Source organism: Schistocerca piceifrons, chromosome 8 (genome assembly GCF_021461385.2).
Source record: "Schistocerca piceifrons isolate TAMUIC-IGC-003096 chromosome 8, iqSchPice1.1, whole genome shotgun sequence".
Lineage (NCBI taxonomy): Eukaryota > Metazoa > Arthropoda > Insecta > Orthoptera > Acrididae > Schistocerca > Schistocerca piceifrons.
Window position 1 is genome coordinate 54673845 of NC_060145.1, and position 25659 is coordinate 54699503.

Here is a 25659-nt window from a genome sequence, read left to right on the forward strand (position 1 = left end):
CAAGACCACGGCGTCCAACATAACTTTATCTGGTGTCCACTATTAAGGTAGAAAGGACTATCACACATCCAGACATTCAGAAAGCTCACTGAAAGTATCCCCAGTAGAGTTTACGCCGTCAAATAGTCGAACGGTGGACATACCCCTAGTAATGGTCACTAACAGGTCTCTGGATAATTTTTATCAGATGGCATATATTCTACATTCTACCGCCTGGCGTAGCTCTAATATCTGCTTGGCATTTACAATCTTAAACAAAATATAGTTATTAAAATATGAGATGCACTAAGGGAAAACTTGGCCCGCCCGGTAAGCCGAGCGGTCTCACGCACGGCGTTCCGGAGCGGGAAGGAGCGCCTGGTACCCGGCCCGAATCCGCCCGGCGGACTTGTGAAGAGGCCTGGTGAGCCGGCCAGTCTATGGGTGGTTTTTAGGCGGTTTTCCATCTGCCTCGGCGAATGCGGGCTGGTTCCCCTTATTCCGCCTCAGCTACACTATGTCGGCGATTGCTGCGCAAAGAAGTTCTCCAGGTACGCGTACACTAACCATTACTCTATGTTAGCGTGGTAGAATTACGCAATTACACTCGTCCCGTGTGAAAGGTTCCCCGGGGGAGGGGGGGGGGGGGGGGGTGTTTGTCCACCGGGCGCCGAACCGCACAATAACGCTGGGTTCGGTGTGGGGCGACGGAGGGGTGAAGTGGACGGTGGTAGTCGTCGTGGGGTTGTGGACCACTGCGGCTGCGGCGCGGACAGAGCCTCTCCGCCGTTTCTAGGTCCCCGGTTAACATACAAGGGAAAACTTTGCATGTGTAGTGATGTTCCTTATGTGACTGGTCGAATTCTCCCTGCATTACAACATTCCACAAAGTTATCTACAAACTTCTCGCAGTTTCTGTAATATTTCCTGTCATTAGTAGCCTCTACAGAATATTTAGAACATACATGAATCTGGAAATACCATCTTAGAATATGAGAACGGACTCTGGAAATATAAGTCATCCATTATTAGCAGTTGTTCAACTATCCTGAACTTATTAATTTACCTGCTGAGAAATCCGGAGTTGTCTGGCTATTTACCGTGTTTATAGATGTGCCCAAGGTTTCATATGAATGGAACTCATTTCTGACTTAAAACCTCCTTCGTTTACAACGTTTGAGGTAATCTGATTGGTGACATGAGAAGCTTGTTTGCTTCATTAACATTGCAGAGAGCCACATAGAGCTGGATGTATTAAAATCAATTGTCACCAGTGTCCACTCCTGTAAACCGCAACGTCTGTCCTCGTGATTTGTTTATGGTCATGGTATAACGTAAGCTCTCTGGAAACTGTATACGTTTAAAGGAATATGCAAAAATTTTACGAATAATCGAGAAATGGAGTATAAAAGCTCGTTCGCCTGCCCCACATCCCGTCAAAATGTACGCTTCTGTAATACGTTGGAGAGTTATAACTAAGTCTTTGTGAGTGTAGAGTTCTGAGGAGTGAGACAATGCATGATGCTTTCGAGCAGAGGCACATCGCACCACACTTTCGGAAGGAGTTTCCTAAGAGTGAGGTAAAGCCTGATGTTCTTGAGCCACAGGAAGTCTCACCTCACCAGCTTCATTGTATTTTTGAGACTGCAAAGTGCTCAGTCTTTTAGTCGTTTTGGTGTTTTCAGAAAGACATGACTGTTTTCTAGGCATTTTTATTCATAAAAAAGACAAAAATGTGACGAGTAGACACCGCAATCACTAAACAAACTTAATAAATTATTTTTCCTAGGAAGGAATACAAAAACCTATGGAAAGAAGCAAAGCAATGTCGTTAAGTTTTCAATACACAAAGAAAAATCAGTAAATTTTTATATCGTAGCCGCGTAAATTCGCTGTTTGTATTCGTGAAGATAAGGTTGCGGAGCTTAATTCTGTCACTAATGTAAACTTCTGAAATGCGTTTGTCATTGAAATAAAAAACACTAACTATGCCATCTATTGGGTCTTTGATGTGCTACGAAAATAAACAACAGCATCTACTGGTTCTTTGGTATACTATGATGTAATGCTTAAATATCCGAACTACTAAGGTGAACAGGTGATTTTAAATAAGTTTTAGTTACATTACCTTTTTCCGTGTTCCTATTTTGACAAAGTAAAGTCTATATTTTCCCACAGGTTAGTTCAAGTTACCTGTGGAACTTTCATGAAAATTATTCCAGTACTTTTGGAGATTATCGTGTTCAAGTAGACAGAGACGACGGTTTTACAAATTTCATTATTAGTACAAGTATGTTCACCGGCTCATGTTTTACACGTTTATCTTTGTTATTCGATCAGTTACATACAGTTAAGACCAATGTTTAAGAGGCTGCAACGAGCTACCGTTGCTGCACAATAGTCAAGACTAACGCAACACCTATTACACTGAGGTGACAAAAGTCACGTGATACCTCCTTGTTACAGTTGGACCGGAGAACGCAGCCCATTCCACGTAAACACAGCCCACACCATGATAGAGAAACCACCCGCCTGCACAGTGCCTTGTTGACAACTTGGTTCCATGGTTTCGTGGGGCCTGCACTACGTTCGAACCCTGCCATCGGCTCTTGCTGTTACGGCGTGAAGTCGAGCACCGGCACGCCAGTCGGAAACGAGAGAGAGAGCATACAGGGCTGTGAAGAAGACTTCAGCCAATTGCATGCTGACCGACCCCTCTCCAGGTCTACAACACCACGTCAGCGACCTCTATGCCATGAGGACATAAGCGCCGTGCCGACCTATCGCGGCCCAATTCTACACTAGCATAAATATTAAGCACTTCAAGACCAGCGACTGAATAGATTTCTTATTTGCATGAAGTCATTTGCTTGCCACACTTTATGTAATTGTCAAAGTTAAGTATTGCCATTGTTCATTTCGTAATAAGAACTCATTAATACAATTTGAAACAAGAAAGTGGATCCTGCAGTTTTGCAACAACTGCATGAACCAGTGCCAAATACCAAAGATCTGGCGAAAGAGCAGGGTGATAGCTCTTCTGAAACCTGGAAAGGAAGCAAATTATCCCAAGAATTTCAGACCAGTTAGCCTTCGGAATCACCTTTATAAACTGTTCGAACGTATGATTGTGACTAAAATCCTACCAATAATAGACCCTCTTCTCATACCCAAACAAACAGGATTTCGGCCAAACAGAAGCTGCACAGGGCAGCGTTTGCATCTCACTCAGTTTATAGAGGACGGCTTTGTGGATCTCACAGCAGCGTATGATACTGTCCATCATCGGTTACTCCATGCAAAATTGCACAATATGATCAAGAATGCCCACCTCGTTAGACTACTCAGCACCCTCCTCAAAAACCGCAGGTCTTTTGTTGAATTTCAAGGACAACGCAGTCGCTGGAGAGCGCAGAAAAATGGTCTACCTCAGGGAAGCGTCTTGGTTCCACTTCTCTTCAACATTTATACCAACGACCAGCCATTGGCCCCAGGCACAAGGAGATTCTTATATGCACATGACCTAACCCTTGCTACGCAGAGCTCATGCTTTGAAAGAGTGGAAAGAAACCTGACAACAGCACTTAGAACACTGTCAAGCTACTACAATCGGATCCAACTCAGACCAAACCCTTCCAAGACACGAGTGCCTTTCATTTAAGGAACGGGGAAGCTAATCGAGAGCTACATATTGCATGGTCAGGCATCCAACTCCAGCATCATCACGCACCTAAATACTTGGAAGTCACTCTCTATAGAACTCTGACATTCAGAATCACTGCAAGAACACCAAAATGAAAATCTCCGCTCGAAACAACCTAATTCGGAAACTAGCGGGGACACAGTGGGGATCACATCCACAAACTATTCGCTGTTCTGCAATGGCACTGTGTTTTTCTACTGCTGAATATGCTTCTCCAGTCTGGTACAGGTCATCCCTCACCAGACAAGTAGACATTGCTCTCAACGAAACCTGCAGGTTGATCACAGGTTGCTTAAGACCTACCCCAACTGATAAGCTCTACTGCCTGGCTGGAATAGCGCCACCCTGGGTACGCAGAACAGTGGCTGCCAACAAGGAGAGACTGAAAGTGGAACAGGACAGTGCCCATCCACTGCACGGACATAAGCCACCACAGCAACGGCTGAGATCGCGAAAGAGCTTCCTGAGAACATCCGAAAAGCTCACCATTTCACCAGAGAAGGCAAGGCTGGAGTTATGGAAGAAGTCGACGCCTCACCTGCAGACGGCAGAAGCTGAAGAACTACCACCTGGACGAGACGAGAGCTGGTTGGTGTGGAAATCTTTAAACAGATTACGATCAGGAGTTTGACGATCCAGAGACAACCTGAAGAGACGGAGCTTCACAACAGAAGATACGTCCAGTGATTGTGGATAAGAACAAACCACAAGCCACATGCTTCAGTGCCTTTTGTGTCCTACATTCTGCACGAAGATTGATCTCCTGCAAGCCACTCCAAGCGCCTTGGAGGTTGCAAAGTATTGGACACATGTAATATAAATACAATTTGTATATGTATCTATATATATATATATATATATATATATATATATATATATATATATATATATATATATATCTACATATATCTATACATATATTTATTGATGTGTATGGCTACTGTAAATCTGTATGTTTCTGACTCGAGAATAATAATAATACAATTTGCTTGAATTGTCTAGCGATTCCAGAAAGTAGATTTCCTGGACACCCCATATTCGACGACTAGACAGGATTCAACACTTTCAAACTGAAATCGAGACTCAGCTGACCAGACCACGGTTTTCCAGTGTTCTAGCGTCCAACCGGTACGGTTGCGAGCCCATGAGAGGCTCTGCAGGTGATGTCGTGCTGTTGAAGCCATTCGCGTAGATCGTAGCCAAATTTCGCCGCACTGTCCTAACGGCTTCGTCCATCGTACGTTCCACACTGATTTATGCGGTTATTTCACGCAGCGGTGCTTGTCTGTTAGCACCGATGGCTCTACCTAAACGCTGCTGCTCTCTGTTGTTAAGTGAAGACCGCCGGCCACTGCGTTGACCATGGTGAGAAATAGGTCCTGATTTTTGGTATTTCGGCACACTCTTGACGCTGTGGATCTCGGAATATTGAAATTACTAACGATTTCCCAAACGTAATCTGCTAGTCATCGAATATGGGATGTCTATGACAATTCAAGCAAATTGTATTAATGAGTTCTTATTACGAAATGAACAATGACAATACTTAACTTTGACAATAATACAAAGTGTAGCAAGCAAGGATATAAGATGAACAACAAAAGCAAAACGAGGATAATGGAGTGTAGTCGAATTAAGTCGGGTGATGCTGAGAGAATTAGATTAGGAAATGAGAGTTTTGCTATTTGGGGAGCAAAATAACTGATGATGGTCGAAGTAGAGAGGATATAAAATGTAGACTGGCAATGGCAAGGAAAGCGTTTCTGAAGAAGAGAAATTTGTTAACATCGAGTATAGATTTAAGTGTCAGGAAGTCGTTTCTGAAAGTATTTGTATGAAGTGTAGCCATGTATGGAAGTGAAACATGGACGATAAATAGTTTGGACAAGAAGAGAATAGAAGGTTTCGAATTGTGGTGCTACAGAAGAATGCTGAAGATTAGATGGGTAGATCACATAACTAAAAATGTTCAAATGTGTGTGAAATCCTATGGGACGTAACTGCTAAGGTCATCAGTCCCTAAGCTTACACATTACTTAACCTAAATTATCCTAAGGACAAAGACACACACCCATGCCCGAGGGAGGTCTCGAACTTCCGCCGGGACTAGCCGCACAGTTCATGAGTGTAGCGCCCTAGACCGCTCGGCTAATCCCGCGCGGCATCACATAACTAGTGAGGAGGTATTGAATAGAAGTGGGGAGAACAGGAGTTTGTGGCACAACTTGACTACAAGAAAGGATCAGTTGGTAGTACATGTTCTGAGGCATCAAGGGATCACCAATTTAGTATTGGAAGGCAGCATGGGGGGTAAAAATCGTAGAGGGAGACCAAGAGATGAATACACTAAGCAGATTCAGAAGGATGTAGGCTGCAGTAGGTACTGGGAGATGAAGAAGCTTGCACAGGATAGAGTAGCATGGAGAGCTGCATCAAACCAGTCTCTGGACTGAAGACCACAACAACAACAATGTCCCAGGCGTCTAGCTCCAACTACCATTCCGCGTTCAAAGTCGTAATTCCCGTGTAACTGCCATAATCACACTGGAAAACTTTTTACATGGATCACAGGAGTACGAATATCAGCTCCGCCAATGTACTGCCTTTTTATATCGTGTGTACGCCATACTACCGCCATCTGAATGTGTATGTCGCTATCCCGTAAGTTTCGCCACCCGAGTGTACGTAATCGAAAGTAGTGGAAACACGTCGTGTAGTAGCAAACATTCAGTAACGGACACGTATCCGAAGAACAGCTGTCGCGAGGTGTAAAAATGCGTCTCATCACCAGATAGTTAGTCAGAGGCGTGATTACTGTCGTGAACCTCCCTAAACGACCCTGTATCTGGAACCCAAATACCTGCATCTAAAATTATACTTACGCAGCTTAGATTCGAACAGAAGTGAAACGCGAGCATTGCCAAAGCCTAGAAGACTAGAATTCTACCGAAGTTAATGATGTGACGCGGCGCAAGAGTTTATCAACACTCATTGTCAGCAGGACTGACGAGACAGGCAACGTTCAACTTAAACAGGTGGCTGAAGTCTAGAGTAAGAGACGACGGGGTGCACTGCTGCATGAAGAGAATCAAGATGGGCACCAATGCTTCGAAAGGAACTGTGGAATCGTTTGTAGGAAGTGGAGACACATGACTGGCGATGCAAATTGCTTTAACGCTCCGTAGATAAGGTGATCGTCGAGAAACAAACTAACAACAGTTTCAAATCAGTGTATGCATACAATGAAAAACATCATTCATGTGGATGGACAACGAAAACAAGTCCAAAACGAAATTTACAGTTGTTTCTGGTTTCTTTGGAAACTCAAAATTCAATGTCAGAACACTGTTACAGCCAAAACCACAGCGAAACGATTAGTGGGAAAACACAAAAGGAGTAGTAATCTCCGATAGCACTTCGTGTGCCGCTGACAGAGCTTAGAGCTCAAAGATACAGGAGGCGGGAGCATGCAGCCTGTTAATCCCGGTGTTATTGCTGTCTCGCGCAGCGGGTGTCAGAAGTCCGTCAACACCTGCGCAAACGTGTGAGCGACTTCCGTCACGTAAGCCGCTGTCTGGTTCTCCTCAGAAGTCTTATCATCCGAACTGGGCTCGTTAATACTCTCAATAGTGTCAGAGGTCGCCTACTTTGAGATAAAAGCAGTTACGACCGAACAAATACGAAGTAGATAAATCTCACTACATTCTGAAGGGATCCAAAATTTCCAAGATACAAAGATTATAAAAAAACGAACTCTAAATTTGCCTCTGGCTACAGGGAAGGTTTTTAATTTTTTTTATTGTACTGTTTGATTCGGGATTTTTGTTAAAGCCGTGCGTAAGCAAAACAGCACTATTACTTAGACTGTGTGTTACAAGTTATTACATCACTATTGGTCGTATCATCAGATAAACGTTCTTATGCTAAAGTCACGCTGTGCATGAAATAACAATTACTCATATTCTTGGGTATAACAACAATACAATGCAGACAACACTGCAGTCAGGGCAACCGCAGCTATGAGTAATCACCTTGGGTGTTAATAAACCGCTTCAGCTGTATTTCATCCCCTATTTTTAGGCCACTACCGGTTTTAAGACACTAACAGCCGTATCTTAAGGTCAAGATCTCCATAACAATAAATCGAGAAGGAATAAGAACCCTGCGATATCTACTGATACGATAATTTTTTCTACAAACATTTAAAGATCCGTTTCAACTTTTAAAAGCTTTTACATATCGATGTTAAAATACTTGTACACTTGTGCTCAGCCCGCATCTCGTGGTCGTGCGGTAGCGTTCTCGCTTCCCACGCCCGGGTTCCCGGGTTCGATTCCCGGCGGGGTCAGGGATTTTCTCTGCCTCGTGATGGCTGGGTGTTGTGTGCTGCCCTTAGGTTAGTTAGGTGTAAGTAGTTCTAAGTTCTAGGGGACTGATGACCATAGCTGTTAAGTCCCATAGTGCTCAGAGCCATTTGAACTTGTACTCACGTAATTTACCTACGTTAACTGTAGTCACAAATTTTACAACCAGTTTACATCTTAATTCAGAATAGTCTATTTAAGAATATGAACCAGTAATTATTAATTCATCTTATCACGTTCTGGCATTACTAGTTGTTCAAGAGCTACGGCGTGTATCCTTTGCACCAAAATAAAAAGGGTCATTAACTGTGCAAAATATTTTTATTTCACGTTACAGGATTCAACAGATTAATCTGTTTAAATTGATAAAGGAAAGAGGTAAAAGTGAGGAGTGTTTGTTTTAATGGAAAGAGAAATGGTTCAAATGGCTCTAAGCACCATGGGACTTAACATCTGAGGTCATCAGTCCTGTAGACTTAGAACTGCTTAAACCTAACCAACCTAAGGACATCTCACACATCCATGCCCGAGGCAGGATTCGAACCTGCGACCGTAACAGCAGCGCGGTTCCGGACTGAAGCGCCTAGAACCGCTCGGCCACAGCGGCCGGCTAATGGAAAGAGTAACACCGTTTTGCCCACTGTAATAAAACTGGTTATGGTGAGATAAAATTCAATATTCGCTTTTGAATAATATGAAATTACTTATTCTCAAGTTAAAGACTCGAAATCCAGAAGTCCTCTACCAAACAGCTATACGTAAATGTATAAACGTCAACATATATGAACACTTTATGTGATTACTATGGTTATTACGAACTTCTTAAAAAGATAGACAATGATAAACAATTATTCGTACTTTGTGTTTGTAATGAACGTTACAAAGATGGTTTTGCATGAATAGATCCATACACGATATTTTCTTTGGTACATGGTGTTGTAGGTATATCTCTCTTCTTGTTTAGCACGAGTGTGGAGTACGAGTATAGAGTACGAGTTGTGTATGTGTTGAGTTACCACGAAGGTTGAACTTTATTGTACTGTGAAGTGGACGTGGAGTAACTAAAAATATATATCAATTCGAGAACAGAAACTCAACCATTGTTCATATCATTTAAGAAAATTAAGCCGAGCATCCCCTAGACCAGTATATGAAGTTTCATATCAGAATTTAGCATGGACATGGATTACGAGCCTGCTGTGAAATTGTAACCACCCGCCCAAATTTAAACTTACTTCCAAATTAATGAATCGATTTTGCATTACAAGCGGGAGGTGACGTTTAGAATACAATGCGGCAACGTAATTAAAGGAAATATAAATGTTAACAACTGCATCTAACGATGGGGCTGATAATCCTGCAATCGATGATATAATAAAGAAAGAACCACCCTCGCGGTCAGAGATTTTTTATTTTTAATTTCAACTCATCACACGACTGCGTTCCCTCTTTCATCACAAAGGAAGGTTTAAATATATTTCAACAATGATTTATTTTCATAAAAGTTTTTCAAAGTTTTGGACTCGCAGACGTGACTGTGTCAGAACACCATGTGATGCTAATATTTGTTTTTACTACACTATACTATGCATTTCAGGTCGTATGTCCACACTTCTAGTGTATCTATGTAGCTGAATTAATTTTCTTGCTGTTAAAGGTGTGATGCTTCACCATAGTGAATTCCTGTTATGAGAAACATATGATTTCTGATTACTTCGGAAATCATGAAAAAGGAAATGAATGAAAATGAGAATATCTGAAAACAAATATTGTTACATAATTATTTTACTATTAATAAGAAAGTTCACCAGCAGAAAAAGGTATTGGCCAAGGCAGATCTGTTTCTCTATCACTTATAAAATAGTTTTATGAAGAAGCTTAAAGATAAAATAATACACTACTGGAAATACGTGGACGACACATTACTACTATATGGTACCCCATTTCCTACCTTCCTGTGAGGACGGTACGTGAATCGCGCTTGATTTCCCGCGACAGGCAAGGGTCCCGAGTTCGACTCTCGGTCCAGCGCACAGATTGAATCTACCACGAAGTTCCAGCTCCGCGTATACACTGCTGTTGAGTGAAAAATTCGTTCTAGAAAGGCAAAAATCTTTAAAAAAAGCTATGTCGCAATTGCATTCTCCACGTCTAAGAAGCTCTCACACATATAACCCACAGCACAGGAGGAATATTAGTAATAGTTGAGTGTACAAGGTTTAATTTCCTAGCTGTCCCACTTACGAGGGGCGTTCAGTAAGTAATGCAACAATTTTTTTCTCAGGAAATTTCGATTGAAGCAATGTGGAACCTGTCGTGGAACATCGTGGAATATCCCCACTACAGCCCCAGTAGTTTCATGAAATTCCGATAGGTGGCGGCGCTGTACTTAGTCTTCAAAATGACGTCTCTAACGCAGGTGCGTTCAAAGCAAATAGCTGTCATTGAGTTTCTTTCGGCGGGAAACCAGAGCATCTCAGATATTCATGGGCCCTTGCAGAACGTCTACAGAGACCTGGTAGTGAATAAAAGCACGATAACTCCTTGGGAGAGGCGTTTGACACCACGGCAACAAGGTCACGCAAACCCGCCGTATCTGCCCGGTGCCGGGTACTTCACAGCTGTGTCCACTGCAATGTCGGAACGAGTGGACACACTCACTCGAGTTGATCGACCAATGATAAACAGAGACCTCACTGTACAATTGGATGTCTTTGTTGGTAGTACTGACACACTCGTCCGGTTGGGCTACCCAACGACGTGTGGACACTGGGTTCCTGCTCACGACCTAACAAAAGACTATGAAGAGCAAAGACGGACCATCTGTGCTGAATTGCTCCGAGGGAAGCAGTACGCGGATGACTGGGAGGTTACTGCTGCAGCAAGACGTTGGCTCCAACACCGACTAGTAGTCTTACCATGCGGGCATAAAGGCCCTCCCAGTAAAGTAGATTAACGCTGTCGCTTTGAAGAGAGATTATGTTGAAAAATAGGGTTTGTAGCAAAAACAGTGGGGAATAATATGATGTATTGGAAACTTGAATAAAACCAACTTGTTTTCAGAAAAGCTGCGCTGCGTTATTTATTGAACACCCCCCCCCCCCCCCCCCGTACTGTGTAGGAGGAGCAAGAAGAAGTTTCTAGACTTGGTTTCAAGAGCATATGAGAGCCAGAATGACATTTTCACTCTGCAGCGGATTGTGCGCTGATATGAAACTTCCTGGCAGATTAAAACTGTGCGCCGGATCGAGACTCAAACTCGTTTCATATCAGCGCACACTTCGCAGCAGAGTGAAAATCTCATTCTCAGCCCAGGCTGTGGCTAAGCCATGTCTCCGCAATATCCTTTCTTTCAGGAGTGCTAGTTCTGCAAGGTTCGCAGGAGAACTTCTGTAAGGTTTGGAAGTAGGAGACGAGATACTAGCAGAAGTAAAGCTTTGAGAACAGGGCGTCAGTCTAGCTTGGGTAGCTCAGTTGGTAGAGCAACTGCCCGCGAAAGGCAAAGATCCCGACTTCGAGTCTCGGTCCAGCACAGTTTTAATCTGCCAGGAAGTTTCAGCATATGAGAGCTTTCCGATCGAAGCATTTTCTAAAAACAGGTATTGCACAACATGCTCAACACCAACCACCTGTTTAATGATATACAAAAGAACCTACCAGTTCTACACACCCGACACAATGGAAAGAACCTGTGTCTACAGGAATAAATGTTAATATCATCGAACTAAAAACATAAATTAAAAATTAATCACTGCTAAATGAACAAGCACAATTTGTTAGCCACAACTTTTTCAGTAGTTTTAAACAATATTGTTAAAGTAATCACTGCTAACACTAAATACTTCTTCGCAGTGCCGCAAGCCGTGACGTTCTAACTAGAAATAAACTATTGTACATCTTTGACACTGTAAATCAACATACATCTGTGATTAGCGCTTATTTTACAACAAAGCTATGAACTTTTTATATCTATAGATAAACATATGCACCTTGAGCGAAGTAATGTTGCATAGTAATACAGAATTATCAGCATTGAACACGGTAATAATCAGGACTGTTTCATTTAACTCATCTAGTAAGTTTTGCATGTTGTCATGAATTTTCATTTTTATTCGTTTTCTGTTTCTCCGATTTCCAAATTCAACACACACGTATCTAATACCTGAAACGCACTATTCTGCATTGTCTCGCTCAAGGACGAGAATACTCATGTAACTATCCACAAACACCTGAAGATAGGCTCACAGTGTCAGAAATACATAGTTTAGCACCGGTATTACGAAACAAAAATCTTAGTGACTGGAGCCGACTTTCAATACACTTGCAGAATAATTTTTTATACCAGATGTGTAACTTATTTTAACACCAATAATGGTTAGGAAAAGAACCCGAATGAGGTAAGAGTTCAATAGGACACTTCGAATTCAGTAAACCTTGGTCCGTAACACTGGCCGGGTATGCACCGTTATGGAACTCTTCCGTAAAAAGGCAGCCATTAAGCGTATAGCGCACGGAAATGTGTTCATTTAAGTTAATAGCCCGAGGCAATACCTATTACGCAAAACAGTGGAGTTACTGGTTGAATTAGCGAGGGTAACTGTGTAAGCTTAACAGTCAAAGCTGCACAAACCTCCAATTCCTCTCCACTCCTAATTAGGGCCTACGGTACTACCGATTTTTCTCTGATGCTTAATGAATTAAGATTGACTACAACGGAGGTACGGTAATGGCATTAAACTATTAAGATAAAACCAGCCCACGGAATCATGAATACTTTTTAATTTTACTAATTCCTATATTTCACATTTTTTTTATTGTGGTAAGTACTTAACTATTTGCATGTTTTTATCTAGGCTTTTTAGCTGTCTCTATTTAAATAGATATCACTGTGTCAGGAATAAACTGATAACATCCCTATGGAGACAAGGTGTAATCCAGAAAGCGCAGATGTTTTATCATCTTCACCGAATGCCCGTCATGTATTCTCAGACGTTTCTGCTGATATATGTATCTCGTATCCGACGCCACGTGAAGGATCAAGGTAAAAATTCCTTGAGTTACATTCCAATGCTCAGTGCCTACTGTCATGGTTCTGTTATGTGTGTATTGTTTCAGTATCTCTTGAAGCATTAAAAAGTCAGTAATAAAATCTAACTTATGCCGCAGTTCTTCTTACGAAGTTCAGTAAAAGTAGTTAGTAGTTGTCTTCCTTACCCGACATTGAAAACTATTCTGATTCGTCGAATTTGTCATCGATATCACTTTTCCTCACTACAGGTGTATGATTAGTTCCACTAGATATATTTTTAAGACTCTGTTTTAATTATTTAGGTTACATCAGAATAATTTTTGTTTGTTGCGTAGGCGTGCTGAAACTGCTTTGCTCGTTTACTCGTAATCATTTTTCTTCCATATTTTTAGGAGACGTTCCTCGTCAACGTAGACGAATGACCCACAGTAGTGCTTATCTAGGCAATATTTCAAAAGCTCGATACTCTGAGAAGATTGGAATGTTTTTCTATTTTTCAGACTGAACGATGTCCCTCTCTGAAGGATACTCTAGAGTTGTTGAAGAAAAAGAAAAAGAAAAAGAAGAAAAAAGGAAACGATGATGAAATGCTAAGGACGCCTGGAGGGATCCAGTTGTCCTAGTTCCATTTGTAACTTACTTATATATCCACACAAATTATAAAAATATATGTATGTATCTGTTGATGTATGTTCCAAATCTCCTGCTAAACCACTGGATCTATTTCAGCCAAACTTTGTAACGTATCACTTACTGGCTGGGAAGGATCGCTTTTGGGGTAAGTATCAAACACCCGTCAAAGGGTTGTCGATGTGGGTGAAAATGCAGTGAGACCCTCTACGTGAGAATACCCATACTTTAACTACCCAGTATTTCAGAATAAGAGCACTTAGCGTCTTGCAGCTAACTTCACACATAATTTCAAACCTGTACTAAACGTTTTATCTCTGATGAACCCCACAGAATGAAAGGAAAAAAGTTTGTCGCTTACTATGTTTTCGCTGTTCACACAGTAAAACTCAGCATGACGCATGATGATTTGATTTATCACTTCTTTACTACTAACTGGATCTGTAACATTTGGCAGACAGTAGGCATATATGCCACTGAATGTATCAGAAACATTACATCGTTGTACGGCACTTATTTCAGGAGATATGACGTCAGATACTGACAAGGGAACCTCCCCATCGCACCCCCCTCAGATTTAGTTATAAGGTGGCACAGTGGATAGGCCTCGAAAAACTGAACACAGATCAATCGAGAAAACAGGAAGAAGTTGTATGGAACTATGAAAAAATAAGCAAAGTATACAAACTGAGTAGTCTATGCGCAAGATATGCAACATCAAGGATAGTGTCAGCTCAGGAGCGCCATTGTCCCGTGGTTAGCGTGAGCAGCTGCCGAACGAGAGGTCCTCGGGTGAAGAGTTTACTTTATTTTCGCAAAGTTATGATCTGTCCGTTCGTTCATTGATGTCTCTGTTCACTGCAGTAAGTTTAGTGTCTGTGCTTTGCGACCGCACCGCAAAACCGTGCGATTCATAGACGAAAGGACGTGGCTCTCCAATGGGAACCGAAAACATTTGATCGCAAGGTCATAGGTCAACACGTCTGATATATTCTATACGACACTAGTGACGGTATGTGCGTCACATGACAGGAATATGTTGTCGACCCACCTAACTTGTACACTTGGCGAATGGGTAAAAACATTCTTCTACCTTGCCCGATTTAAGTTTTCTTGCAGATGTGATAATCACTCCCAAAAAGTGATGAAAATAAAAAATTAAACTTTTCACTCGAGGGAAGACTTGAACCAAGGACATCTCATTCCGCAGCTGCTCACGCTAACCACGGGACCATGGCGCTCCTGAATTCTCACTGTCCTTGATGTTGCATATCTTGCGCATAGACTACTCAGTTTGTATATTTTGCTTATTTTTTTCATAGTTCCACACAACTTCTTCCTGTTTTCTCCATTGATCTGTGTTCAGTTTTTCAAGGCCTATCCACTGTGCCAACTTATAACTAAATCTGAGGGGGGTGCGATGGGGAGGTTCCCTTGTGAGATGCGTGAAAAAATGCCGCGTCATGCATGACATTTTAATTTATTATTTACTACTTAAGTGACGACACATATCGCAGACAGTAGGCACATATAGCACAGGATGTACCTTCAAAATAATAATGTTGTACAGGGCATAGTCAGGAAATAGGATATCATCAACATTAAGCTACGTGGAAATAAAACTTTATGGCGGAATTCGCTGGACATACAGGTGAAATATTTGTACAAATACGCGTGAAATGCGTTAAATATGTGTGAAATATGTGTGAAATATGTGTGAAATATATTTGATATGTGCGAATGCGAGCAAAGCCACGAATAAAAAGCTAATTCACAACCCAAGGAACAATTTCTATCAAGTTTGGTAGGTATACACGTTAGCTGTAAGCTGGAAATAAATACTGTAGGGGTGAGAACCACCAGCCTCCTACTGGGATGCGATAACATGAAGAGAGACGGAAGGACGAGGAGATGGGTGGACAGAGGGGAGGAAGGAGAAGATAGGCACAGAGAGGAAAGGGGAAGAAGGAGATGGACAGAGAGAGGGAGCAAGGAGTAGGCTTGCAGACAGTGGGGTGGATGTGGACAGAGGGTGGGTGTGGAGGCAATGGACAGGGACAAGGAGGATGGCTAGCGTTAGGACGGAGGAGAAGTGGAAGGGAGAGGGAGAGGGAGAGGGAGAGAGAGAGAGAGAGAGAGAGAGAGAGAGAGAGAGAGAGAGAGAGGGGGGGGGGGAGGGGAGATGACAGGGAAAGGGTTCACTAGGAGAAAGAGGGCATAGAGAGCAGGAAGATGAGAAGATAGAGGAGATGGACTATTAGAAGACTTTAATACCCGAGAAATGTCGGATTTCTCAGCTAGTTAAAAATAAAGTTCAGCACTGCAGTATTTAGCAGTTAAATGCCACACTTATTAGTAAATTAGTGAAACAAGAATATTAACGATAATGACAGCCTCTGGCTGACTTACAATGAGTCCAAATAGCCAAGAACTGCAGAAAAGTTAATTTTTATATGGAAATGACACAGTTCAGCGTTCTACTGTGCAAAAGGTTTGACTACCGCAGAACCGAAACACGTTATAGTGCTTCAAACATACAGCAATGTATAGTTGGAAGCTGTAATTGACGACGACGACGACCGTCATCCCTGTATAAATCATCTTCCAAATTTATTCCTCAGCCACTTGTTTTTTCCATTCTCTACAACATCTTTTCTTTTGTCTCTTGTATGGAGGTTGCCACCATGGAGGTTGACACTTCTTTCAGCTATCGTTCATACCCTAATCTCATCACAAGCCCATACCGTTTTCAATGTCGATTTTCCCCATCTTTTGTGATGAAGGTGAGAGATTTCATTTCCTTCCTAATCTCTTTGTTTGGTATCTCCTTGCGTCTTGATACTCTAGAAATCGTCTTAAAAAGTCATTTAGCACAGCTCGAGTCGTCGTCTATTTTTTTCATTTCTCAGGGTTCCGCTCCTTATAAACACTTTTACATTAGATTCATTTAATCCTCTAAGTCTTTTCTTGATTGTTTTTGACAAAATTATGGAATTCAGCTTGTTAATTGCTTCTTTAAGTTTATTTTGTCTCCTGTCTTACTTCTTGTTTAATGCAATCCTTGTTTAAAATTAAGTTCCCAGATATTTACACTTCTGACATGCCTCGATTGTATTTCCATCGACGACAATGTCTTGTTAATTTCTTACAGTGAGATTTGTTAGTACAGCCTTCTTGTTCGATTCTAAGATTTTCTTCGTCATGTTCTCTAGTAGCATGTTCATTTGCAGCCATGTTATTTTAGCACTGGCGTATAGTTAACGCCATAGATAAAGCCCATTTATGTGTACATCCATTCCTCCACAGTTTTTCTTCCAGTCTTCGAGAAATTCGTTCAGATAATCCAGAATGAGATTTTCACTCTGCAGCGGAGTGTGCGCTGATATGAAACTTCGTGGCAGATTAAAACTGTGTGCCCGACCGAGACTCGAACTCGGGACCTTTGCCTCGGGAAAGGCAAAGGTCCCGAGTTCGAGTCTAGGTCGGGCACACAGTTTTAATCTGCCAGGAAGTTTCGTTCAGATAATATTTAAACATAGGAGGTGCTACACAGTACCCTTGTCCAGGACCTTTGGTTGGTTTGGCATATTTGTTCTGGTATTTATTCTTGTCCCTGATCTCTTGTAAACTTTTTTACTGCAGCAACGTATATTGCAAGTAGGCTGTTTAGTTTTTTATGTTGGTAACGCCACGTAGCGCTCTCTATGAAAATCACTGACTGTGCTGTGTGCAGTCTGTGGCTCGTTGGCATATGTTGCAATATTCGCTAGTGTAGTGTTGGGCAGTTGGATGAGAACAGCACGTAGCGTTGGGCAGTTCGAGGTGAGCCGCCAGCAGTGGTGGATGTGGGGAGACAGATGCCAGAGTTTTGAGAGGTTGCTATAAGCGGACGATCTGGACATGTGTCCCCCAGAAAAAGGAAATTTGTAAAGATGAATGTCATGAATTGAGATTATATATATATATATATATGACTTTTGAACACTATTAAGGTAAATACATTGTTCTCTATCATAATCTTTCATTTTCTAACAATGCCTATCAGCAGTTAGTGTCTTCAGTAGCTAGAATCTTTTATTTAGCTGACAATATTGGCGCTCGTTGTATTGCAGTAGTTAGAGTAAAGAAGACTTTTGTGAGGTAAGTGATTCATGAAAGGTATAGGTTGTTGTTAGTCAGGGCAACTCTTTTGTAGGTATTATTGAAAGTCAGATTGCTTTGCGCTAAGAATATTGTGTCAGTTTAGTGATGATCAGAATAAGTAGAGAGAGACATGTCTCAGTAAGTTGAGTTTTGCTCAGCTATTCGAAAATCAAATTACTTATAAGTTTATTAGCAAACTGATTCATACTTTTTAAAAGGGGAAGTAACATAGTTCATAATTTTTCTAAGGGGGCGTTTCAGTATGTATTGAGCTCTCGTCAAGATGTCGATAAATGGAGATGGACCGTAAGCTAGTTGTCATGATTTTCACTTGGTGAGAGGCGTGTGTGGATTGTGGCATTCATTCTGCAAGCCTTTGTAAGCCATGTTTTGCTATTTGATATTTATTATTAAGATGTCCGCCCCGGTAGCTGCGTGGTCAGCGCGACAGACTGTCAATCCAAAGGGCCCGGGTTCGATTGCCGGCTGGGTCGGAGATTTTCTCCGATCAGGGACTGGGTGTTGTGTTGTCCTAATCATCATCATTTCATCCCCATCGACGCGCAAGTCGCCGTAGTGGCGTCAAATCGAAAGACTTGCACCAGGCGAGCGGTCTACCCGACGGGAGGCCCTAGTCACACGGCATTTCATTTCATTAAGATCAGGCACTGTCAGTGCAGCCTCAGTAGACCAGGTCTGATAATGAACACGTGAGGCTTGAAAATACTTGCCTAATATAAATACTGAAATTGTTTACACAATCGTTAATAAACGCTTTAAGAAAATTTTATAAAGCTGCTTGTTCCCTGTCAACAAAATGCTGAAACTGGAAAAAATAAATTGTCTAATAAAATGACTCCTCCTCCTCGGCAGTCTCCCCCTACCTTCAACCCCACCAGTCTGCCCCGTTCTTCCTTGACATTTATCCAGTCGCAGGACTAGGTACTGCTCCCATTATTAGTCCAGCGAGACTCACCGGTCCTGGCCGTGAGGTGTGGCTGCTGCTTGAGCCAGTCCCTGATGTGCTGGATGTCTTTCTCCAGGCGGCGCGGGTCCTCCCCCAGCTCTTTGGCCGCCTCCTGAAGTTGCGGGCTCAGCGGCCGCAGGTTTGGACTCATCTGGAGACAAAAGTACAACAATTAAAACGCTTGAGACAAATTCACGAAATATGTACGCTAGAGCCGAAAAGCAGACGTAAATGGCAAGAGTAACATTAGCGTGAGCACAGCGTTGTGTGATAGTGAAGCACAGACTGTGGGGAAAACCAGAACCGATGACCGTCTTAACATTTGAGATGTGGTGCTACAGACGAATGTCGAAAATTAGGTTTACTGATAAGGTACAGAATGAGGTGGTTCTCTGCAGAATCGGTTAGGAAAGGGATATATGGGGAAAAAGCGACAAGAAGAAGGAATACAGTTGTAGGGTATCTGTCAAAACATCAGCGATTTCTATGGTACTAGAGGGTGCTGTAGAGGGTAAAAGGATAGAAACTGGAATACATCCAGCAAGTAATTGAGGACATAGGTTGTAATTGCTATTCGAAGATGAAAAGTTTGACACAGGAGAGTAATTTATGGCCGGCTACAGCAGACCTGTCAGAAGACTGACAAATCAAAACTTGTGGGTGTATGACAGGATCAGACAGAGAAGTTATTCCCAGGGGACACCTATTGCCAGCAGTTGTGAGGATATGGCATCAATCCACATTATTTCTGAATCAGGTTTTTAGGAGGGGGGGGGGGGCGTAAATCTGGTGCCACAGGGGTCACCTGGAACCCACCTCAGATGCATGGTTGGAACATGCAGTATGTGTTGCATGGGGACCAATAGAATGCTATCTTTCAGGCCTTCTTTCTGTCACTCTTCTCCTCGTACGGTTTCGAAGTCTACAAGGGCTTTTCCGTCCCACTTTCAGGGACAGAGTAGGAAAGCGAAACACTATTATCACAACCTCTGGCAGTTCCAGCCAGTGGCTGGTATCTGGTAAGGGAGCATCCTGGAGGACCCTTTATGGTGAGGGATGCTGTAGGAGGATGCTGCTTCTGTAGCTGGGGTGTTGGTGATCGATGTCCCCAATGGGTGGGGAGCGAACACTCGATAAGTGGGTATGAGGGAAACAGTATGAGGAGGGTCCCCGTGTCGTCAAAGCAACCCTGACGGTCTGACATGGATGGGATGAAGAGAAAGGGTATTGTCGCCATAGGGGATGGCGTTCCTGTAGCCCCAACAAACGTTATCATATGTGGAGGCGGCAGACTACCATAATATTTTTTGGCCTCTTAATACATGAGTCATTCTATATTTGTGTTCCTGAAACATCGCGCAGTGGAGTGAGCAGGGGAAATGACATTCCCTACACTCGATACAGACGAGTGTAGCGGGAGGAGTCACGAGTGTCCCTGTGCAGCTGATGTCCACAATCCCTACAGACACGGTTGACGTTATGACGAGAAGGCGTGAGCCTGTATCTCACACATTTGAAGGGCTGCATGGGAGGGGCAACTACAGTCTCACATTGCATTGATATACCATCACTTTGACCTTTGGAAGCAACGAGTCTCCTTCAAAGGCCAAGATGAAGGCCCCAGTATCAATCCGATTGTCCTTTGGCCACCACTGAACGCGATGGGCGAAGTGCACAGCTCGTCACTCAAAACTGCAACTGACTCATCGGTCTGTAAAAGGAGGTCACAGTGTGCCATACTGAGACATACGGGGGCTGAGAGTTACAGGAGGTCATAGAGACTGTCATAGGCCAGTAATGCCTGCAACTAAAGAGTGGATGCCATTTTAATCTAAACTGAACCACTTTCAATTTTTGAAGTTGCTGCTACTTCCCAAAACCATCCTCAAGATGTTGAACAAAGAATAACGGGTTTCTGAAGAAAAAAAAAAAGAATCCCTGTCAGACAGTAAGCCCTACACTTTTACCACAATGTAGTCAGGGAAGGAAACGCTGTTGGGTCATCTCTCTCCACATTGTATTAATCCTTTCCTTCAGAAGAGACTGCCGGTGCTGTACAGCCACCAGTGGAAGAAAGTCTGAGCCGCTTCTTTTGCAAGTTATCTGCCTTGGTGTCACCCCCTCAGAGCAGGACTTTCCCCATGGGCGCCACCCAGACAGAGCAATAGCCGCATGGTCACTGAGCTGTTGCTCAGAGACCCCATGCCCCAGCTGCATGAGGTAGCCGCGTGGTCTGGGGCGCCTTGCCACGGTTTGCGCGGCTCCCCCCTGCCGGAGGTTCGAGACCTCCCTCTGGCATGGATGTGTGTGTTGTGCTTAGCGTAATTTAGTTTAAGTTAGATTAAGTAGTGTCTAAGCCGAGGGGCTGATCCCTAGCAGTTTCGTCCCATAGGAACGTATCACCACCACGCAATTATGGAGCCTCCACCAGTTTGATCAGTGCCTTGTCGACACTTGGGTCCATTGCTTCGTGGGGGTCTGTGCCACATCCAAACTCTGCTATGAGCTCTTTCCAACTGAAATCGGGACTCATCTGATCGGGACACTGTTTTCCAGTCGTCTAGCGTACAACTGATATGGTTACGAGCCCAGGAGAAACTCTTTAGGCGATGTCATACTCTCAGCAAAGGCATTCGCGAAGGTCGTGTCGTTACGCAGCCGATCAAAGCCAAATTTCGCGTAGCTGTCGTAACCGATACGTTCATTGTACGTCCCACATTGATTGTCTGTTAGCACTGACAATTCTACGCAAACGTCACTGCCTTCGGTAGTTAAGCGAAGGCCCTCGGCCACTGCGTTGTCCTTTGAGAGAGATAATGCGTGGAATTTGGTATTCCAGACACACTCTTGATACAGTGGATCTCGAGATATTGAATTCTCTCACGATTTCTGAAATGGAATGTCCTACGTTTCTAGATCCAACTACTATTCTGCGTTCAAAGCCTGTTAGTTCTAGGCCGCTATCACGCCGGGAACCTTTTCACATGAATCACAAATGACAGCTACGACAATGCACTGCCCTTTTATATCTTGTGTACGCGAATGTATATGTGAATATCGCAATCCCACGACTTGTCACCTCTGTGTATGGGAACGGGGAGGAACCTCAAATCATTAAATGGTTTTTGGAAAGTTACTGTGGCCATATCAATCTTTAGCACTGAAACGTGAACTTCAGTGCAGGATCCACGAAGTGTTATTGTTATTGCCTTGAGTTTCTTATTACTGATGCTCCTGTGTTTTATCCATTATGTAGAATGAAGTACGTTTAAGCGAAGTGCTCATTTGCTGTTCAATTCAGCTCTACCACTTCCCTGTCCCATCAGAAACATGTTGTCTCCTACTATACATAACTTGGAAATGATCTCGACGTTTCAAGTCAAAGGAATTCGATGTCATGCGAAGAGCTACCGGCACTCTTTCTTACTGCTCGCCACCCGCGAACGGAGCAAGAAAGAGGGACATAAATAATAGCAGCAGTACACGAAATACTTCGTGCCATAAGTCGGCTACCAGAGCGTAGGGGTGTGCGAGGGTGGGGAGTGGCAAGGACCGGGCGCGTGTGCGTCGTGGAAGCAGAAAATATGTTAGCGCTGAACAGGTGCCCACTCTATGACAATGCAAATGTGTCTGGTCTCCATCAGCTGGACGGCACAGGAACTAAAAAACACGTTACTCGAACTCGGCCCGTACTCTTCCGCCGTTGCGTCACCGCCTCGCTAACTGAGGCACACGAGCTTAGCGTTCTATCTGTGTGCCTCGTCGCTTCAAACAGCACGCTAGCGGTTATCTCAAAGGCTCATTACGTGCGCCACGACTTAACAGCATGCGACTCTGCCAATGTCTCCATGACTCAGCTCTATCAAGCGCCTCGATGTTGAACACTTAGATGTACCTACTGATCGGGTCAATTATCCGAACTACGTGCAAGCAGAAAATGGATCTATTTTCAGCACTGGTCATAGTTACGACTTCCCTACTTTCCATCTGAAGAAATCATTCCACAGGAGGAGGTTAATTTGTTCAAGAGATCACTTACGTTCTTGCTATGGCTAAAAACTTAACACTTTGTCGTCCGCACGTCTCGTACAAATTTATTAGCTCGGCGCCAGCAGCGCTAAGCCGTATTACTTGGCTTGTCGCCGGCCGCTTGTCACCTTGCCGTTGATGACGAGCTTCAGACACATTGACTTTTGCGCGCTTTATTTTCCGGAAATCCTCTATTTTGCCATATCGTCCCACAAACTCGAATTTTGTTTTAAAGTAACTTCTCTGCAAATTCTACACTGTTATGATAATTATCCACGCAGAGGTGATGCCACTACCCATCAGAAGGTGTCAACAGTTCCATCACTGTTTTTGCTAAAGGCTGTCCAGCGCCGGAATATACACTCCTGGAAATGGAAAAAAGAACACATTGACACCGGTGTGTCAGACCCACCATACTTGCTCCGGACACTGCGAGAGGGCTGTACAAGCAATGATCACACGCACGGCACAGCGGACACACCAGGAACCGCGGTGTTGGCCGTCGAATGGCGCTAGCTGCGCAGCATTTGTGCACCTCCGCCGTCAGTGCCAGCCAGTTTGCCGTGGCATACGGAGCTCCATCGCAGTCTTTAACACTGGTAGCATGCCGCGACAGCGTGGACGTGAACCGTATGTGCAGTTGACGGACTTTGAGCGAGGGCGTATAGTGGGCATGCGGGAGGCCGGGTGGACGTACCGCCGAATTGCTCAACACGTGGGGCGTGAGGTCTCCACAGTACATCGATGTTGTCGCCAGTGGTCGGCGGAAGGTGCACGTGCCCGTCGACCTGGGACCGGACCGCAGCGACGCACGGATGCACGCCAAGACCGTAGGATCCTACGCAGTGCCGTAGGGGAACGCACCGCCACTTCCCAGCAAATTAGGGACACTGTTGCTCCTGGGGTATCGGCGAGGACCATTCGCAACCGTCTCCATGAAGCTGGGCTACGGTCCCGCACACCGTTAGGCCGTCTTCCGCTCACGCCCCAACATCGTGCAGCCCGCCTCCAGTGGTGTCGCGACAGGCGTGAATGGAGGGACGAATGGAGACGTGTCGTCTTCAGCGATGAGAGTCGCTTCTGCCTTGGTGCCAATGATGGTCGTATGCGTGTTTGGCGCCGTGCAGGTGAGCGCCACAATCAGGACTGCATACGACCGAGGCACACAGGGCCAACACCCGGCATCATGGTGTGGGGAGCGATCTCCTACACTGGCCGTACACCACTGGTGATCGTCGAGGGGACACTGAATAGTGCACGGTACATCCAAACCGTCATCGAACCCATCGTTCTACCACTCCTAGACCGGCAAGGGAACTTGCTGTTCCAACAGGACAATGCACGTCCGCATGTATCCCGTGCCACCCAACGTGCTCTAGAAGGTGTAAGTCAACTACCCTGGCCAGCAAGATCTCCGGATCTGTCCCCCATTGAGCATGTTTGGGACTGGATGAAGCGTCGTCTCACGCGGTCTGCACGTCCAGCACGAACGCTGGTCCAACTGAGGCGCCAGGTGGAAATGGCATGGCAAACCGTTCCATAGGACTACATCCAGCATCTCTACGATCGTCTCCATGGGAGAATAGCAGCCTGCATTGCTGCGAAAGGTGGATATACACTGTACTAGTGCCGACATTGTGCATGCTCTGTTGCCTGTGTCTATGTGCCTGTGGTTCTGTCAGTGTGATCATGTGATGTATCTGACCCCAGGAATGTGTCAATAAAGTTTCCCCTTCCTGGGACAATGAATTCACAGTGTTCTTATTTCAATTTCCAGGAGTGTATCTTGAATGAGGAAATTTATCCCGTACTCGAATCACACAGCATCCGAATGAGTATGCCGTATTTCGTAATTTTCTAAATATTGTAAACTTCAAAATTTAACCGTCCACGCCACGGTATCATTCCTTCATCAGTTGAGATGTTTTGGCTTGGATTAAACGTTTCTTTAAACTTTTTGGAAAAATAATCAATTACGAATTGCACTTTGACAAGCCGGTCGGCATTATCCAGTTTATTGTCGGAAAAATGTAAAAATGATAATATTTGTCTGGATCGGTTGCGGGACATCGTTTTGCGAAATATCTGTGTGTCTATCAATGGATTCGTTGAACAATAATCACTGATCATGGTTTTCTTACAGTTCCCTTAAGGATAGCAAGCCCAAACCATTCCCAAGTTCGGGTCCAGTAACGTCGACAAATTGGCATTTTTTAAAATCCAGTTTCCTTCTATTGCAATTTTGACTGTAGTACTTTTTGGTTTCGTTGCTAATATATTCAAATAGATCGTTCCCAATATATAATTGTACTATATCCTCGACACTCTGTGTATCTTTTAGGAAATATGTTTGCACCCGGGGATCCTACAAATTTATTGTTGGTCCTCGGTAATTCAAAGTCTGACAACTGCGCACTGTCTTCTTCGTCTGATTCAGCCGAATCAGTTGGCAACCGTAGCGTTCACCGAATTATTCTTGGACGTATTTCACTATCTTCCTACGATTCTGCTTCACTTTAATTTTTTTTTGATATCCAGTGTCTTCTTCCAATACTAACTTGCTGTCACTGGCCAATGCGCGAAACTATGCTGACGACACCGCTGTGGTATCGCTGACCACTGAGCGATACTATGCAGACGACACCACTGTGGTGTCGCCGGACAGCATAGTGTTAATAGATATTCAACAGTATGGTAGCGACAAACGGTTTTGTGCAAAAATTGTTTAAAAAAGGAAGGAAGGAAATAACAGTTTAACGCCCCGTCAATAATGTCATTAGAGACCAAACACAAGCCCGGATTGTTTCACGGATGC

At 43.7% G+C, this 25659-nt stretch overlaps 1 protein-coding gene across 1 annotated transcript in view; it reads right to left on the bottom strand.

Moving 5' to 3' along the window:
- The window catches only part of LOC124711749 (alpha-tocopherol transfer protein-like), a 160901-nt gene that overhangs the window by 63481 nt on the left and 71761 nt on the right, over positions 1-25659 (bottom strand). Inside the window, exon 2 of the mRNA XM_047241962.1 lies at positions 18825-18966. Coding sequence (XP_047097918.1) covers positions 18825-18966 — 142 coding nt within the window. The remainder of the gene's footprint in view (positions 1-18824; positions 18967-25659) is intronic.